General features: G+C 37.5%; 1 protein-coding gene across 1 annotated transcript in view; it reads left to right on the top strand.

Annotated features, from left to right (window-relative positions):
- Positions 1-19,113, top strand: part of ABCB1 (ATP binding cassette subfamily B member 1) — a 102,487-nt gene that overhangs the window by 27,020 nt on the left and 56,354 nt on the right. The window contains exons 5-8 of the mRNA XM_068550487.1: positions 922-973; positions 3,608-3,799; positions 4,221-4,392; positions 14,828-14,952. Of these exons, the coding sequence (XP_068406588.1) occupies positions 922-973; positions 3,608-3,799; positions 4,221-4,392; positions 14,828-14,952 (541 nt within the window). The remainder of the gene's footprint in view (positions 1-921; positions 974-3,607; positions 3,800-4,220; positions 4,393-14,827; positions 14,953-19,113) is intronic.

The following is a 19,113-nucleotide window of genomic DNA, read 5'->3' as shown; positions in this document are numbered from 1 at the left end:
TTAAAGTTTTAATGTACCTTGTCCCAAAACGTTAACATTTGCTAATACTGCATGATGAGCCGACTGGTATTTAAGACATTTTTCTTTGTGTTTTATATATATATATATATTTATTTTAGCAATTCTTTTATTTATATTTATTTTTTTATTTAGTTGCGGCTCCCTGGCTCCTTAGTTGCCGCAGGTGGGCTCCTTAGTTGCGGCTCACCGGCTCCTTAGTTGTGGCAGGTGGGCTCCTTAGTTGCGGCTCATGGGCTCCTTAGTTGCGGTTCAGCGGCTCCTTAGTTGCGGCCAGCGGGCTCCTTAGTTGCGGCTCGCCGGCTCCTTAGTTGTGGCTCACGGGCTCCTTAGTTGTGGCATGTGAACTCTTAGTTGCGGCATGCATGTGGGATCTAGTTCCCTGACCAGGGATCGAACCCGGGCCCCCTGCGTTGGGAGCTCAGAGTCTTAACCGCTGCACCACCGGGGAAGTCCCTGTATTTTATATTTTTCAAATAAAAATAAAAACTGGAGAAATGCAGTGTTCGATTTGAAATACTAAGCGCTTTAGTGTCAAGTCTGCACTGATATTTATCAGGACAAAGCACCTAGAAAAGATTTTTCTCTATGTCATCTTGCAGTGATATTTCATAAAATATTTTAATCCAGGGACACTAGTATTTCTGCTGACAGACTCCTTCTTAATCAGTGTGGCTTTCTTCTTGCAAATAAGCTTCATTGAATTTAGTGTGTGTGTGGTTGCACACAGCTGGTAGTAAAAGATTTGAATGGATGCCGTGGTGCTTACACATAATTGAAATTAAATCAGTTTGACCTATTTTTGTGTAAATTGTTAAGTGACACAAGTTTGATTCATTTTTATATGCTTATTTTTAATGGAAAACAAAGAGACATAACGGTATATGCTTTGTGGTGATCTAGGTTTTATGAACAGTACGTATTTTGGCAAAAAGCTGGAGGAGGAAATGACCACGTAAGTAGATGTTTTCCTTACTATTGCTAAGCATTTCAGTCTCAATCCAATTGTAGCAATGTTTAAAATTTTGCATTATTATAATAAAGATTCAAAGTTTTGAGGAGAGCAACATCATTGTTTCTAGGAGGATACAATGTAGGATTTTTTTTTTGAAGAAAATAATTTGCTGCGTAAGATGTGCTAAAGTTAAGGTTCAGCCTGGATTAGACTGATGTATGCATTAGTAAATATAGAATATCATGTATAGGGAAATTACAGGAGTTCAAAGTGGCCTTATTTAAAATGCAGTTAAATTAAGAATCACATTATTTGCAATGGCTTTGTAACTATTAGTTTGATTCCTGGATATTTTGTCGTGACATGATGAGATCAGTCAACAGGATTTTTTTTTTTTAACACAGCGTCTAATTCTAAACAGTGAAACAAGGCATCCCAGAATAAATATAGTCCTTTTAACCTTAACTCACCTTGGGGAAGCTTTCATTAATGATTTGCTTATCTTGAAGTTTGCTCTCAGAACAGCTTATAAAACATGTCCAAACGTATTAGTTGGTGATTCAGAAGATAATGATTCCACATTATCCTATAAATGGTTCTGTAGATTTGAGGAAAATGGAGATATTTGACCATATTTTGAAAGACGAGAATTACCTCCAAATATTCCTATAGAGAGGCATTTTAAAAATATTGATGAAAAACAGAATGTCTTGTAATCATCTTATAAATGCTTAAACACAGGTGTGTTTTGAGTAAACATAGACTGACGGCCTACAATACATTAATTCATTCTCAAAGCACGCATTCTACTTCTTAAATGAGGTTTCTTTTTAACTATCTCTTGCTATATCATTAACACTTGGATAATAATTAAATATTGTTATCTATTAACTAAAATTTAGTATTCTAATTACATCTTCCCTGATAAATACATTGTAAATTACCAGGTATAGCTTGGGGAAGATATGTTTACACCAAGTTGCAAACATTGACATCAGCAACTATCTGGTTATCACACTGACATTTTTTTTTTTTTAAACATCTTTATTGGAGTATAATTGCTTTACAATGGTGTGTTAGTTTCTGCTTTATAACAAAGTGAATCATATACATATGTTCCCATATCTCTTCCCTCTTTCATCTCCCTCCCTCCCTCCCACCCTCCCTCCCTCCCTATCCCACCCCTCTAGGTGGTCACAAAGCACAGAGCAGATCTCCCTGTGCTATGCGGCTGCTTCCCACTAGCTATCTGTTTTACGTTTGGTAGTGTATATATGTCCATGCCACTCTCTCACTTTGTCACAGCTTACCCTTCCCCCTCCCCGTGTCCTCAAGTCCATTCTCTAGCAGGTCTGTGTCTTTATTCCCGTCTTGCCCCTAGGTTCTTCATGACCTTTTTTTTCTTTTTTTTTTCCTTAGATTCCATATATATGTGTTAGCATACGGTATTTGTTTTTCTCTTTCTGACTTACTTCACTCTGTATGACAGACTCTAGGTCCATCCACCTCACTACAAATAACTCAGTTTCGTTTCTTTTTCACACTGCCATTTTTATAGCTTCTGCATGGTTTATACAAGCATTTTTCTTTGAGGGTGGCAAGTAGTGAACTTTTAAAAATGGGAATTTTGGAATCCTGTATTTCATTTTAGCATGTTTGTCTTTACCTAAAATGTAAGTGCTTAGTGAAGCCCATGAGTTGCTTGCTTTTTTCAGCATGAAGACTCAGATGAGGAAACACAAATTTAGCATTTCTAGATGGTCAAGGGTCTGGGTTTAGAAGATGCTCATGTTCTTTATTTTTAGAATTAAAACTGGAAGGACTGCTACTTGATTCATTAAGCATTTCAGGATAACTTATGATGGCCAGTTGGGCAGATGATATAAAAATACTTTTCATTTTCAGTTGTCTCGTGGCATGTAAGCTCTGCCAGATTAATAACCCAAAAGATCAGGGGACCATTTCCATCTCTTGGTTCCACTTTCTGGCAAATTCTGTCACTTCTTTCCATTCTCCAATGTGCAGAAACCACCCCAAGTGCTCATCAGCTGATATGGAGGTAATCCAAGTACGCAGGATGACAGTGGTAGGTTACCTGATGCTGTGATGCTTCAAGGCACCACACAAGTCTTTCACAATAACCGGCATTCTCTGGGTGCTAACTATGTGCTGGGCATGGGCCCAAGTGTATTCATACATTACTGTGTAACAGTTTTTTTTTTTTTTAATGGCCGTGCCTCGCGGCATGCAGGATCTTAGTTCCCCAACCAGGGATCGAACCCCGCGCCCCCTGCAGTGGAAGCGTGGAGTCTTAACCGCTGGACCGCCAGGGAAGTCCCACTGTGTTATAGTTCTTATCTCCATTTTACCAATCAGAAAACTGAGGCTTAGATATACGTTAAACAAGGCTACACAGCAGTTAAGTGAAGAGCGGGGCTTTGAGCCAGAACAGAAACCACACTCTTAACCATTACACTGTAACAGGGCAGCCATAGTTGGATGCCGACCATCAACTCTGCTTGTGAAGGAGGTCAAGATAGCCAGATAACCAAAAAAGGCAGGATGAGTGGTCTGTTGTGGAAAGGTGCATTGATGAGAAAGCAGAGCATGTGCAGTTTTCTTGTCGTTTTTCAGGTACGCCTATTATTACAGTGGAATCGGTGCTGGCGTGCTTGTCGCCGCTTACATCCAGGTTTCATTCTGGTGCCTGGCAGCAGGAAGACAAGTATACAAAATTAGAAAACAGTTTTTTCATGCTATCATGCGGCAGGAGATAGGCTGGTTTGATGTGCATGACATTGGGGAGCTTAACACCCGGCTCACAGAGTAAGTACCTGGGTTTATGTCGAACTCCGATGTGCTTCTTATTCTTAAAAAATGAAAGAGAAGTCATCAGATCTGTTAGGAGACGTTAGTGCATCCCTCAGAAGTAATTATGAAACGAAATTCCTTCTGAGCCGCAATCGTGTCTCACTCATCTTTTCATTCCCAGAACGCTGGCAGGGTATGAGGGGACCTGCGTGACTAGCGGTGAATGAGGGGTTGGACTTGCCAGACTCAGGAAAATCCTCTGGGAGTGTGCATTAGAGCAGCAACATGATGCTTGCTGGGGACATTACTGTGCAAGATCCTAGATGTAAACTAATTTACCCCACACTGAAACGAACAAAAAAACCAGCTAGATTCAGGAGAAAAGTTCTGTGTTCACAATTCTGATGTTTATTTCTAACACTGTCTCTTCTTTTAGTGACGTCTCCAAAATTAATGAAGGAATTGGTGACAAAATTGGAATATTCTTTCAGTCAATGGCAACATTCTTCACCGGTTTTATAGTAGGATTTACACAAGGTTGGAAGTTAACCCTTGTGATTTTAGCCCTCAGTCCTGTTCTTGGTCTGTCAGCTGCTATCTGGGCAAAGGTAGGTGAAGCCTGTGAATCCAGATTTTAAGCTGTCTCCACTCCCGAGACACCCCATAACTCCACGCAGCGGAAGGCTGTTTTTCTCACATGATGACCCTGACTCTATATTTGATACTTGGTTTCTAACCTTCTCTTCACAATCAGTGGGAATAAGCAGGTGCAATCTCCCTGAGTCCTATACCTACCAGGACTCTGTGCTGTCCTTGCCCTGCAGTTATTTGGGGAAGGGATGAGAAAGAAGGAAGTAGCTCTCCCATCTCATCCTCTGCCTTCATGTAAAAGGCATGCTCAGCTTTTGGCGAGCTGTGTTCCCTGGTAGGCAGTTCCATATTCATAAGTAGAGAGATCCAGGAAGAGCTTCAAGTTCAGTGAACAACACATGGGTCCCATTCAATAACCATTATTGATTTGAATGTTTTTATAGATTTTATTTAATTTGAAAATTGATTGAACAGTTTTGTCAGCGTTACAAATGACTGTGTTTATACATACTTAAATCCCTTGGTGTGAAAACAGTTTTTTAAAAAGAAGTATCTTCTAGTCCCATATGCATGTAAATCCAAAGTCTTCAGTTCTTTCTCCCAGTCACAAAGGCAAAGCAGTACAAACGGCCCTCCCTACCTCCGCACACAGGCCTTTCTCTTTCAAGACTGGGTGTGGTGTTCATTTTAAACTGATTTCATGTAAGAGTGGATGGCAGTGGAGAGATTGGCCCAGTATGTAATTTCTTAGAGAAAAAGAAAAATTAGAGAAAGCACTACACATTCATGTGGCAAAAGGTCATAAAATAACGGAGGGCCAGCCAAAGCCAAGCCTAACACAAAATAAATCAGGCTGTAAATATTAAGAAATTTAAAAAACTTAACGCTGTAGGGTGGATATTGTTCTGTTATTGTAAACAATAACTGCCATTTTTTTAGTATCTACTGTGTCAGGCAAATACATATTTTTCTTCTTTAAAAAACTTATTTTATTGAAGTACAGTTAATTTACAATGTGTTAATTTCTGCTGTACAGCAAAGTGATTCAGTTATACATATATATACATTCTTTTTCATATTTTCCATTATGGTTTATCACAGAATATTGAATATAGTTTCCTGTGTTATACAATAGGACCTTGTCATCCAGATTCCGCTTTTTAGGGTAAAAAATCCCAGGGAATTTCAGAGAATAAAATAACATATTTTAATCTCCCCCGGAATTAGCAAATATTATGCCTTTTGCAGTATTTAACTGTAATATTTTCTATATATGAAGAAGGAGGTTGTAGAATATTACAGAGTATTTTTCCCCTCACTCTATCATATTATCTTTTCTTCTTCCTCAAAGGCATGAAATACATATTTTTCTGAAGTAGAGATATTATCTCATTTAATGGAGGAAGAAACTGAAGTTCTGAGAACTCTGTTATTTGTTGCTGAGACTAACACAGTGTTTAAGTGGTGTTCTTGGTGGCTAAATTGTATCTCTGCATTAGTCTGTTGAAATATTTGGCAAAAGCTTTTGTGTTAATTGATTTTCCTGTTTACTAGGATATTAAGCAAGTCAGGTGGCAGATGCTTCATATCAGGATTTGCTGAAACAGTTTTAAAATATATTCATGTTTGTTCTAGTTAAGTTACGGGGAAAAGCAGGAAGTTAATCTCTTAATAAGTAATTGTGCATTGCTTCAGAAACTATTTATTTAATAAATGGAGCCCTAGGCTTATTGCTGGAGACCTAAGTTTACTCTGCCATAAGCTTTTGGTATGGTTTCAAACAAATTTCTTAAATTATCTGGTTGTCAACCATATTAAAAAAGAAATGTGGCCCAGTTTAGGAAGCTCCTGTGAGCCTGAGGCTGTCTTCTCTAACCCAGAGGCACCAGTGCAAGAGTGTAGAACAGGAAGGGACTTAGTCCCAGCAAGCTTCCTACTCCAGGAAGCCTCTCTTGATCTCTGCATGCAACTCTCTAACCCCACCCAGAGACACTGGGTCAGCTAGAGGGCACAGGGAGGGGAAGCTACCACATCCTGCCCCTACAAGAGATACCTGGTGGTCTGACCTTAAGAAACCACTTCCACTCCCTCAGGTAGCAGAAGCAGGAGCCCCAGCAACTCTAGATAAACCATGCTGACAAAAAATAATACCAGAAAGACTCTGAATGTAAAACTGCTACTGGAACCACAGCTCACAAAAGTAGGTCAAGAATTGCATGCTAAACCCAAACAGGGTAACTGCTTGCTAAAATAAAAGATTTAAATAGGACTCAGAGTCTCCTAACATAATAGACAAAATGTCCAGGGTATAATAAAAAATCACTTGAAGAACACAAGAACAAAGAAAATCACAGCTTGAATGAGAAAAAAACAGTTAACTGACCACTGTTGAGGTAATTCATGTGTTAGAATTGTTTGGCATGGATTTTGGAGCAGTCATCATAAAAATGCTTCACTGATCAATTACACATTCTCCTGAAACAAAAGAAAATAGAAAATACCAGCAATGAAAAAAGAAGTTATGAAAAAAGGACAAAATGAAATTAGAGAATGGAAAGATATAGCAGCAGAAATAAAAATCATGATGGATGGGCTTAATCTTGTTGAGTGGAGATGACAAGAAAGAATCAGTATACCTGGAGGTAGAACAATAGAATTCACACACACCCCCACCCCCAAACAGAGAAAATGAAAAGAGCCTCAGGCACCCGTTGGACAATAACAAAAGATAGAATATTTGTTACCATCAGAGTCCCAAAAGAAAGGAGAAAAGTAAGGCTGATGGAGTATTTGAAGAAATAATCGCTGAAAATTTCCAAGATTTGTGAAAGACAAACCTTCAGGTCCGGGACTTCCCTGGTAGCGCAGTGGTTAAGAATGTGACTGCCAATGCAGGGGACACGGGTTCGATCCCTGGTCGGAGAAGATCCCACGTGCTGTGGAGCAGCTAAGCTCATGTGCCACAACTACTGAGCCTGTGCTCTAGAGCCTGTGAGCCACAACTACTGAAGGCCGCACACCTAGAGCCTGTGCTCCACAACAAGAGAAGCCACCACAATGAGAAGCCTGCACACCGAAACGAAGAGTAGCCCCTGCTCGACACAACTAGAGAAAGCCCGCATGCAGCAACGAAGACCCAATGCAGCCAAAAATAAAAAAAAAACCAAAAAACCTTGAGCTCCAAGAAGCTAAGCTAACCTTAAACAGGATAAACTCAAAGAAATCCATGATTAAACAAATCGTAATTAAATTACTGAAAACTAAAGACAAAGAAAAAAATTAAAAGCAGCTAAAGAGCAACAACACATTACCTACTAAGGAACACCAATTTGAATGACAATATATTTCTCATCTGAAACCACAAAAGACCAGAAGGAAGTGGCAAAATATTTTTCAAGTGCTTAAAGAAAAGAACTGTCAACTGAATACTTGGTAAAAGTATTTTTCAGGAATGGTGGGGAAATAAAAACATTCTCAGATCATGGAAAACTATAGAAGAACCTTCCATTAGCATACCTCCTATTAAAGACTGGCTAAGTGAAGTTCTTCAAACAGAAGGGAAGTGATATAAGAAATACTGGAGCATCAGGAAGGGAAAAGGAACAACAGAAAGAACAGAAATTTGGGCTTTTCTTTCTCCAGGAGATTTCTAAATCATATTTGATGATTGAACCAAAAATTATAAGTGGTAAAATGTTGATTTTTATAAGTCACATATGAATATTATAATATCCAGAACAACCATTACAAAACCTAAGCGAAAAGATATATTCAAAAACACTATAAATAAATCAAGATGGAATCCTAAAACTTGATCAAGTAACTCTCAGGAAGGCAAGAAAAGAGAAGCAGAGGAATGAGAAACAGAGGAAATATATAGAAAACAGATACTAAAATGGTAAACTTAACGGCTCACATATTAATTACCTTAAATGTAAATAGTTAAAATATACAAATCAAAAAAGAAATTGGCAGAGTTGATTTAAAAATCATGACCTACCAACTATCTGCTGCCTACAAGAAACTTCAAATTCAACAACATAGGTAGAGGGAAGTAACAGGATGGAAAAAGATATACATGCAAACATTATTTTTTTTAGGGAATGGCTATATTAATATCTGATAATATAAACTTCAGAACAAAGAAAATTACTACAAAGAAGAGGAACATGACATAATGATAATAGGGATCATTCCACTAGGAAGACATAATGATTCTAAATATGTATGCACCAAGTAACAAAGACTCAAAATAAATGAAGCAAAAACTGAGAACATTGAAGGGAGAAATAGAAAAACCACAATTATTTTATTATCCTTGCTCAGCATTGATAGAATTACTAGACAAAAAATCAGCTAGACTATAGAAGATCTGACCAACACAGTCAACCAATAGGATCTAATTGGCGTTCATAAAACATTGTACCCAACAACAGTAGGATACACATTAAACATTCACCAATATAAATCATATCCTGGGCTGTAAAACAAACCTCAACAAATTGAAAAGAATTGAAACCATCAGGTGTTTTCTATGACTACAGTGGTATCCCAGTAGAAACAAATAACAACACTGAGAAAGTCTCTAAATATTTGGTAATTAAACAATACATTTTAAAATAATCCATGGATTGTAAAAGAAGTTTCAAAGAAAAAACGTATAACTGAATGAAAACAAAACCATAAAATACCAAAATATTTGGATGCAGCTAAAGAAGTGTTGAGAGAAATTTATAGCATTAAATATCTACATTGGAAATGAGCAAGGATCTAAAATCAATAGTATAAGTTCCTACCTCAAGAAACTAGAAAAAAGAAGAGCAAAATAAAACAAAAGCAAGCAGAATAAGGAAACAATAAAGGTATGAGCAGAAATCACTGAACTTGAAAATAGGAAAGTAATAGAGAAAATCAAGGAAACAGAAAGTTCGTTCTTCAAATAAAAAAATCAATAAAATTAGCAAGACTGACAAAAAGAAGACACAAATCACAATATCAAGACTGAAATACAGAATATTACTACAAATCCCACAGATATTAAAAAGGTAAAGGAAATATTACAAAAAACTTTATACTCATAAATTCGAAAACTTAGAGATCAACTCCTTGATAACTACAAACTACCAAAATTCAACTAAGATGAAATAGACAATCTGCATAGCCCTATAATCATTAAAGAAATTTATTTTGTAACTTCAGCGCTCCTGAGAAAGAATTCTCCAGGCATGGATGATTTTACTGGAAAGATTTACCAGACATTTAAAGAAGAATTAACACCAATTTTATACAATCTCCCCCAGAAGAAAGAAGACTTTTTCTTCTTTCCCCCAAAAGCAGGAATGCTTCCCAGCTCATTTTATGAAACCAGTATTAACCTGATACCAAAACCAGACAAAGTCAATACAAAAAAAAAAAAAAAAAAATGGCAGATCAGTATCTTTCATGGACTAAGAATAAAAGTTCTTCAATAACATATTAGCAAACCGGATTTGGCAATGTATAGAAAGAATAATGTACCATGACCAGGTGGAATTTGTTTCAGCTATGCAAGGCTGCTTCAACATTTGAAAAATCAATCCATGTTATCTACCATATCAATAAGCTAAAGGAAGAAAACCTGTGTGATCATATCAGTTGACAGAGAAAAAACATTTGACATTTGACAGTATCTAACACACATTGATGATGAAAACAAAAAACTCTCAGGAAGTGAAGAATAGAAAGATATTACCTCAACTTGATGAAGATCATCTGTAAAAACTCTACAGCTAATATCATGCTTAATAGTGAAAGATTTAATGTTTTCCCCTTAAGATTGGAAATAAGGGGCTTCCCTGGTGGCGCAGTGGTTGAGAATCCGCCTGCCAATGCAGAGGACATGGGTTCAAGCCCTGGTCTGGGAAGATCCCACATGCCGCGGAGCAGCTGGGCCTGTGAGCCACAATTACTGAGCCTGCGCGTCTGGAGCCTGTGCTCCGCAACAAGAGAGGCCGCGATAGTGAGAGGCCCACGCATCGTGATGAAGAGTGGCCCCCGCTTGCCACAACTAGAGAAAGCCCTTGCACAGAAACGAAGACCCAACACAGTCATAAATAAATAAATAAACAACCCCTCTCTTCAGTTTAAAAAAAAAAAATTGGAAATCAGGAAGATAAGGAAGGCCATGCTCACCACTGTTTCAACAAAGTACTGGAACTTCTGGCCACTGCAATAAGGCAAGAAAAAGAAATAAAAGGCATATAGATGAGAAAGGAAGAAATAAAACTATAGATAATGTAATTTTCTAAGTTGAAAATCTCAAGGAATCTACAAACAATTTCCTAGGACTAATAACTGAGTTTGGAAAGGTCAGAGGATACCAGATCAATTGCATTTCTACATACTAACAATGAACATGCATAAACCAATATTTAAATGTTAAATTAAAATTAATACCATTTAGAGTCACTCCAAGTAAAATGAAATGCTTAAGTGTACATTTCACAAAACATATATAGGATCTGTATGCTGAAAATTATTAAATGTGATGAAAGAAATCAAGGCTAAAGAAATGGAGAGACATAGTGTGTTCATGGATTAGAAGACTGAACACAGTAAAATGCTGATTTCTTTTTTCAAACTGATCTGTAGGTTTAAGGCATTTCCTATAAAAAATTCCAGAAAGGTTTTTTTGTGGACATAGGTAAGCAAGTTTATTTTAAAATTTATATGGAAAGATACAGGCTCTAGAATAGCTAAAACAATTTTGACAAAGAAGATTAAAGTGAGAGGAATATGTCTAGCTGATACTAAAACTTACTATATAGCTATAGTATATTGGTGGAGGGATAGACACATAGATCAATGAAACAATAGAGAACCCAGAAATATACTTAGACAAATATGCCCAGCTGATGTTTGATGAAGGTACGAAAGCAATTCAATGGCAGAAGAAAGTTCTTTTCAGAAAATAGTGCTGGAACAATTGGACATCCAGAGGTTAAAGAAAAAAGACCAAAACTTCATCCTAAACTTCACACTCTACACAAAAATTAACTAAAAATGGATTGTGGACTTATATGTAAAATGTAAAGCTATAAAACTTTTAGAAAGAAAATAGGAGAAAATCTTCGGGATCTAGGTCTAGGCAAAGAGTTCTTAGATTTGATACTAAAAGCTTGATCCTTAAAAAGAAATTATAAATTAGACTTCGTCAAAATTTATAGCTTTTGCTCTCTGAAAGCCATGTAAAGGGGATGAAAAGACAAGCTACACACTAGGAAAAAAAATAATATGAAAATCATATATCTGACAAAGGACTAGTATCGACTATAATATAGATATAAAGAACGCTTAAAATTCGATAGTAAAAAAACAAACCCAAATAAACCAATTAGAGAATGGGCAAAGGACATGAACAGACATTTCATCAGAGAGGATATACACAAAGCAGGTAAGCACATGAAAGATAGTTTAGCATCATTAGCCATCAGTGAAAAGCAAATTAAACTGCAATGAGATATCATTATACATCTACCAAAATGGCTAAACTAAAGAATAGTGAAACACCAAATGCTGCTGAGATGCGGCGAAACGGGATCACTCATAGATTGTTGGTGGGAATGTAAAATGGTCCAGCAACCTGAAAAATAGTTTGCAGTTTCTTATAAAACTAAACATGCAATTACCATACAATCCAGCAAATTGTACTGGGCATTTATCTAAGTGAAAAGAAAATCATGTTCATGTAAAAATCTATAGTCAAATGTTTATAGCAGCTTTATTAGTAATAGCCCCAAACTGAAACAACCCCAGATATTCTTCAACAGGTTAAATGGTTAAACAACTGTGGTGCATCCATACTATGGGTACTATGCAGTGATAAAAAGAAGTATTTATATACACACACCAACCTGGATGAGTCTCCAGAGATTTGTACTTGGTGAAAAAAGCCAATCCCAAAAGGTCAAATACCTTATGACTCCATTTATATAGTATTCTTGAAATGACGAAATTATAGATAGAGCAAATTAGCGGTTTTCAGGGCTTAGGGATGGTGGGGAGGGGAGAAGTGAGGAGTAGGGAAGGAAGTGGCTGTGACTACAAAAAGTAGCACCGAGGGATCCTTGTGATGGAATTGTTCGGTATTATGACTGTAGTCATACGAATCTACATAGGTGATAACATTGCTTGGAACTAAACACACACACACACACACACACACACACACGAGTGCATGTAAAACTGGTAAATCTGAATAACGTTGATGGATTAATAAATGTTAAATTTCTGGCTGTGATATTGTTCTGAAGTTTTGAAGGTGTTATTATTTGGGGAACACTAGATGAAGGGGATATGGGCTCCGACTGTATTGTTTCTTATGACTGCTTTTATGTCTACAATTATCTCAAAATAACAAGTTTGAAAAAATAAACCATGTATAAATTATCTCAAACAAAATAAAACAAAAACCTACATTGAGAATTGGCAAAAAGGGACGAAGATGAAGGTCAAAACATCTGTAGTGGTCAAAGCTGTTGCTTCTGAATATATTAATTTGAACAATATAAAGTGGCCTATATTAGATTTTAACTTAACAGGAATAACAATTTCATGTGTCTCACACTAATACAATTAGGCCTTGTTAAGAAATTAACAGCCTTTGGAATAAGGGATGAGTTAGTGATATTTTATATAGTTTATGTGGGTAATTGTGAAGTGTCACCATTCTATTATTTTATACTAGAGGAACAGCAAGTTGGCTTTCCATATCCCTCAGAATATTTTGGAGGTTTTTTTCTTTCAACAGGCATGGTATCTTAAAAAACAAAGAACAAAACAAAACACTTAATGAAGATTCTACCATAGTCTTGCCTAATCATATGCTTAGAGTTATGGAAGGTCTTAGAGAAGCCAGGTATATTGAATCAATTGGAATGGTACTTTGATACTTTAACAATAAATTAAAATAGCATGTTTTGAAACTCCTAATTCAAAAATATTTCTAGTCATCTTCCTGTTGTCAGCTGCCTCTGGTGTGGTTGATAGTTGTGGGGTGAGCTTTCAAAGGAGCAGAGAAAAATAGCCAAAGCATATTGTATGCACCTCGTGCATTACGCAGACCTGTTTGTTCAGGAATGACAATGACCTCCCTGACTCAGCCCCAGCGCTGTGAGTGATTCTGGCAAGTGTTCTGGGGCAGCCCTAGGCAGGTCACTTTGAGAGGTCAGGAAGGTCTAGTGCATCAGTGGGTTGTTGTTTTGGGTCCCAAAGAAGAAGGTACATACAGCACAACATCTGCACATAGAATCTAGTTAATAAACGTTCATTTGCCTTCACCCACCCATTCCTGCATCTCTCATAGCTCCTTTTACTTTCACACACAGCAAAGGAAGAGATACACGATTAAAATCAAAATAACTTTGAGCTTTTTGTGACATGAAGGAATAGACTGTTATTATGTACACAAACGAGTCCACAAATGCTGTAAATTATTTACTGAAAGAGTGTAATACTGTTTACTCAGAATTTTATTTGAATTGCTTGTGTGTAATACTTAGTGAGGTGGTTGACTAGTCAGGTATTCCAGGTTAAAATATTAACCTTAGTCCTTTGCCCATGCCAGTTGATCCAATTTTTATCACAGGGCCCTCTGGGATCCCAGAGGGGTCCACATGTCAGTGGCTGGTTTTAGAGAGATTCACTCCAGTGGCTGTTAATTCATGCTTTGAAGCCTTGAATCCTGGATATTTCGCATATTAGGAAATGACTTGACCTCTTCATCCCTCCATTTCCTCATGTATAGAATGGGGAAAATAATACCTACTTCACTGTGCAAATGAGAAGAATCAGTGAGATCCTGTGTATATAAAGGACCCAGTACTGTTCCTTCCACAGAACAAACGCTCAGGGACCAAACAGAAGGATCAAAGCGCGTCCATAGAACAGAGACCTTCCTGGTGGCTTAATGTATTGCTCAGAAACATCGGCAAAGAGAACTCTGCTTCCCTGGCAGGTGAAAGCTTCCTGAAGTCCTGTCACTACTCAGTACTTGGTCCCCTGCATTCTTCTGGCCTCCTCCCTTGATATTTCTGAGCTAGAGTACAATTAGCAGTTGCTGTGTGGAGTACACACCCTATTTCCTTGGTGTGCTGCCCCTTTTGCTATATTGGTTTATAGTATACACCTCCTTCTGAGATTTAAAGTCCCAGATTTATTTATTTATATGAGGATCCATGGGGTATAGTGAGAAAATAAAAATTTTAATTTAATTTGTTGTATACCATCTCAGTCCAAACAGAATTTGAAGTGCCTTATAATATGTATACTAAAAAGTAGGACATGATGACCAAAGATGAGGAAAAGATTTATATACAGTCACATACAAGCAGCAGTTGTGTATATATTTATTTTTTCTTTACAAAAGATAACAATTGTTAAATTTTAAATTATCTGCAATTGTGTTTTTAACAGATACTATCTTCATTTACTGATAAGGAACTCTTGGCATATGCAAAAGCTGGAGCAGTAGCTGAGGAGGTCCTAGCAGCAATTAGAACTGTGATTGCATTTGGAGGACAAAAGAAAGAACTTGAAAGGTGTGAGTCTCTTTTTTTAAGTTGGTAGAGATGTTAAATTCTGTCATCTTGTATGCCCTTCCGGTTGACGGTGATGACTGTACGAGCACTCTCTGATATATATGTTTCCTGAAGCAGCTTCATGGATATATTACAGCTTAGTTAATATTCTGGAAAAGTTGTAATTCTAACTGTACTCTTCTTGTATCTGCTTATTCAAAGCATTTTCTAGGGTCTTCTGGGTCGTTAGTGACATAAGATAATTCCTTAAGGCTGAAACGTAATAATTCTTGATTCTCTAGGAATGAATGAGTATTTTGTGTTAGATCTATGGGGTCATTAAGCCAGAATAATGGTTACCTCTGGGGGAGATGAGGAGTTGGTGATAAGAGAGGGACACGGGGCCGGGGGCATCTTTTGCCTTAAAATGTGCCTGACTAATAAAATGTGAAGTCTTGCTTAATTACCTGGCAAGCATCCAGTCAAATGAAACCCCTCTTCTCTTGGTGGTGGAGGCGACAGGTACAAACAACCACAAATGAACAAAATATCTAACATACCAGTTGGGGTAGATACTATTTGGGGAAATAAAATACTCTATGAGAGTCATAGTGGGGGGCCTTTACTGTTTAGGGAGATTATTCAGCAAAGTCCTTTCTGAATAGTTAATGTTTGAATAGACACAGAATGAAGTTTTTTTTTGTTTTTTTTTAATAAATTTATTTATTTGATTTTTATTTATTTTTGGCTGCTTTGGGTCTTTGTTGCTGCACGCAGGCTTTCTCTAGTTGGCAGCGAGCGGGGGCTACTCTTCCTTGCAGTCCGTGGGCTTTTCACTGCGGTGGCTTCTCTTGTTGCGGAGCACGGGCTCTAGGTGCGCGGGCTTCGGTGGTTGTGGCTTGCGGGCTCTAGAGCGCAGGCTCAGTAGTTGTGGCGCACGGGCTTAGTTGTTCCGCGGCATGTGGGATCTTCCTGGACCAGATCTCAAACCCGTGTGCCCTGCATTGGCAGGTGGATTCTTAACCACTGCACCACCAGGGAAGCCCCAGAATGAGGTTTTAAACTTGGGATTTGTTTCCAATTTTCCTCAGTGGAAAGGTGGACCAGAAAAAGAATGCATCCACCAGCACAGGGAAACAAACAAAGCCTATCTGCTTCTGCCTAGTTTTTGAGCTGGGGGAAAGCATCTCTCCATAGAAATCAAAGTCTCAGGCCTCACCTTCAGGCGCTGCTGGAGTCTGAATTTCTAATACTCTGTGGACTAGGGAGCTATCTCTTCCTAAAACTGAGGATTTCGCATTAAACATGAATCCAAGTCCAGTGCTACCACTAGGTGTTTGGTAGAAGAAATTTTTAAATTGCTGAAAATTAATGAACCCAACAGCCAAATTAAGGACTTAGAAAAAGAACAACAGAGAAAAGGAAGTACGAGAAGGAAATAATAAAGATAAGAGCATAAAAATAATTTAATAGAAAAAAAAGATAAAAAAGCTGAGTTGACAAAAATCCATAAACCAATTCTTTGAAAACACAAACAATGAAGTAGTATTTTGCAAGTTTTTAAAAATAAATTTATTTTATTTATTTATTTTTGGCTGCGTTGGGTCTTCGTTGCTGCGCATGGGCTTTGTCTAGTTGCGGTGTGCGGAGGCTAGTCTTCATTGTGGCGCGAGGGCTTCTCATTGCGATGGCTTCTCTTGTGGAACACAGGCTCTAAGCACGCGGGCTTCAGTAGTTGTGGCACGCAGGCTCAGTAGTTGTGGCTCGTGGGCTTTAGAATGCAGGCTCAGTAGTTGTGGCACACGGGCTAGTTGCTCCGTGGCATGTGGGATCTTCCCGGACCAGGGCTCAAACCCGTGTCCCCTGCATTGGCAGGCAGATTCTTAACCACTGTGCCACCAGGGAAGCCCTTTGCAAGTTTAATGAGGAATAAAATAAGAATGAATAAGGAAAAAATTGCTACAGATTTTTAAAAATCTATTTTAAAAATTACAGTTTTATACCAATAAATTGTAAAATCCTGATGAAATAGACAATATCCCAGAAAAATATAGGGTAAAATTCTCTTAAGAAGAAAACTTGAGTAGAACTATAATCATTAAAGGAATCGAATCCGGTTTAAAATCTCCATCCCTCGCCTTTACGTATACATATACACACCAAGTAGAAACCACCAGGTCCAGATAATTTTACAGACAAGATTTTAACAGAAGTTCAAGCAGGAGATAACCCCATCTTACACAGATTGTTTGTGAGAATGAAAAATATGTATAGAAAGTTTTGAGTTCATTTTAGGAGGCTAGTATAACTTTGACACCATACCAGACAGCAGGTATATGAGAAAGGAAAATTGTAAAATAGTTTCACCTAAAACATAGATGCAGAAAATCTAGATAAATTATTAGCTAAATGAATCAATGTGAAAAATATCATCAGATGTAAAAAAAATCCTGAACCTGGTGGCTTGATCCCATAAATGCAAAGATGATTTAACCTTAGGAAATCTATTAATATAATTAACCACATGAGCAGATTGAAAGAAAGAAACATTTTGTTTTGATGGATGAGGAAAAAGCATTAATTGCATATGATTCTTGACAAAAGCTTTCTTAATCTGATAAACCAGATACCCACAGGAAACTTTGTATTAAATGGTAAAATGTTAAAAGCATTCCTTTAAAATAATGAATGAAACAAGTATGTCCGCTAGCATCATTTCTATTCAGGGTTGTACTGGTATTACATAATAAAATGAAGGAAAAAATAAGAGTAAGAATAATAAATAAAAATAAAATGAAAAGCTCTAAGGGTTGGAAAACAAAAAGCAAAACTGTCATTATGTACAGATGATATGATTGTCTACATAGGAATTCCAGTAACAGTATAGTAAGATCTGCAGACCAACAATGTATGGTAAGGTCTCCAGGTACCTGATGACAATTCAGAAAAAAAAAGTGGCATTCCTGTGAACAATTAGAGAATATGTAGTATTTCATCAATTCTAAGATGCACATTTTTCTCTCACAATTCATCATCTCTGAAATTCAGATAAATCCTACAGTCAGAGCCATCTTAACAGTTGCTATGGGACTGGATTGAGAAGTCAAGTTCTGCGGGAAGGATTTGTGTTTGCTTCTGCCATTCACTGGGGGCACTATTAACCTCAAACCACTTTTGGGTCCCAGCTGTATATGGAGTGCCCTATTAAACTCCTTTCTTTTTTTTTTTTTTTGTTCTCAATGTGTGAGATTTCTTTTTTTTTTTTAAACATCTTTACTGGAGTATAATTGCTTTACAATGTTGTGTTAGTTTCTGCTGTATAACAAAGTGAATCAGCTATATGCATATGTATATCCTCATATCACCTCCCTCTTGCATCTCCCTCCCACCCTCCTTATCCCACCCCTCCAGGTGGTTGCAAAGCACTGAGCTGATCTCCCTGTGTCGTGTACCTGCTTCCCACTAGCTATCTATTTTACATTTGGTAGTGTATATCTGTCAGTGCTACTCTTTCACGTCGTCCCAGCTTACCCTTCCCCCTCCCCGTGTCCTCAAGTCCATTCTCTACGTCTGCGTCTTTATTCCGGTCCTGCCCCTAGGTTCATCAGAACCATTTTTTTTTCTTTAGATTCCATATATATGTGTTAGCCTACAGTATATGTTCTTCTCTTTCTGACTTAACTTCACTCTGTATGACAGACTCTAGGTCCATCCATCTCACTACAAATAACTCAATTTCATTTCTTTTTATGGCTGAGTAATATTCCATTGTATATATGTGCCACATCTTCTTTATCCATTCATCTGTTGATGGACACTTCGGTTGCTTCCATGTCCTGGCTATTGTAAATGAGCTGCAGTGAACATTGTGGTATATTACTCTTTTTGAATTATTGTTTTCTCAGGGTGTATGCCCAGTAGTGGGATTGCTGGGTCCTATGGTAGTTCTATTTTTAGTTTTTTAAGGAACCTCCATACTGTTCTCCATAGTGGCTGTATCAATTTACATTCCCACCAACAGTGCAAGAGGGTTCCCTTTTCTCCACACCCTCTCCAGCATTTATTGTTTGTGGATTTTTTTGATGATGCCCATTCTAATTGGTGTGAGGTGATACCTCATTGTAGTTTTGATTTGCATTTCTCTAATGATTAGTGATATTGAGCATCCTTTCATGTGTTTGT

Source organism: Eschrichtius robustus, chromosome 8 (genome assembly GCF_028021215.1).
Source record: "Eschrichtius robustus isolate mEscRob2 chromosome 8, mEscRob2.pri, whole genome shotgun sequence".
NCBI classification, from domain to species: Eukaryota; Metazoa; Chordata; class Mammalia; order Artiodactyla; family Eschrichtiidae; genus Eschrichtius; species Eschrichtius robustus.
Note: the sequence above shows the minus strand (reverse complement) of the source record. Positions and strands in the feature narration are given on the sequence as shown.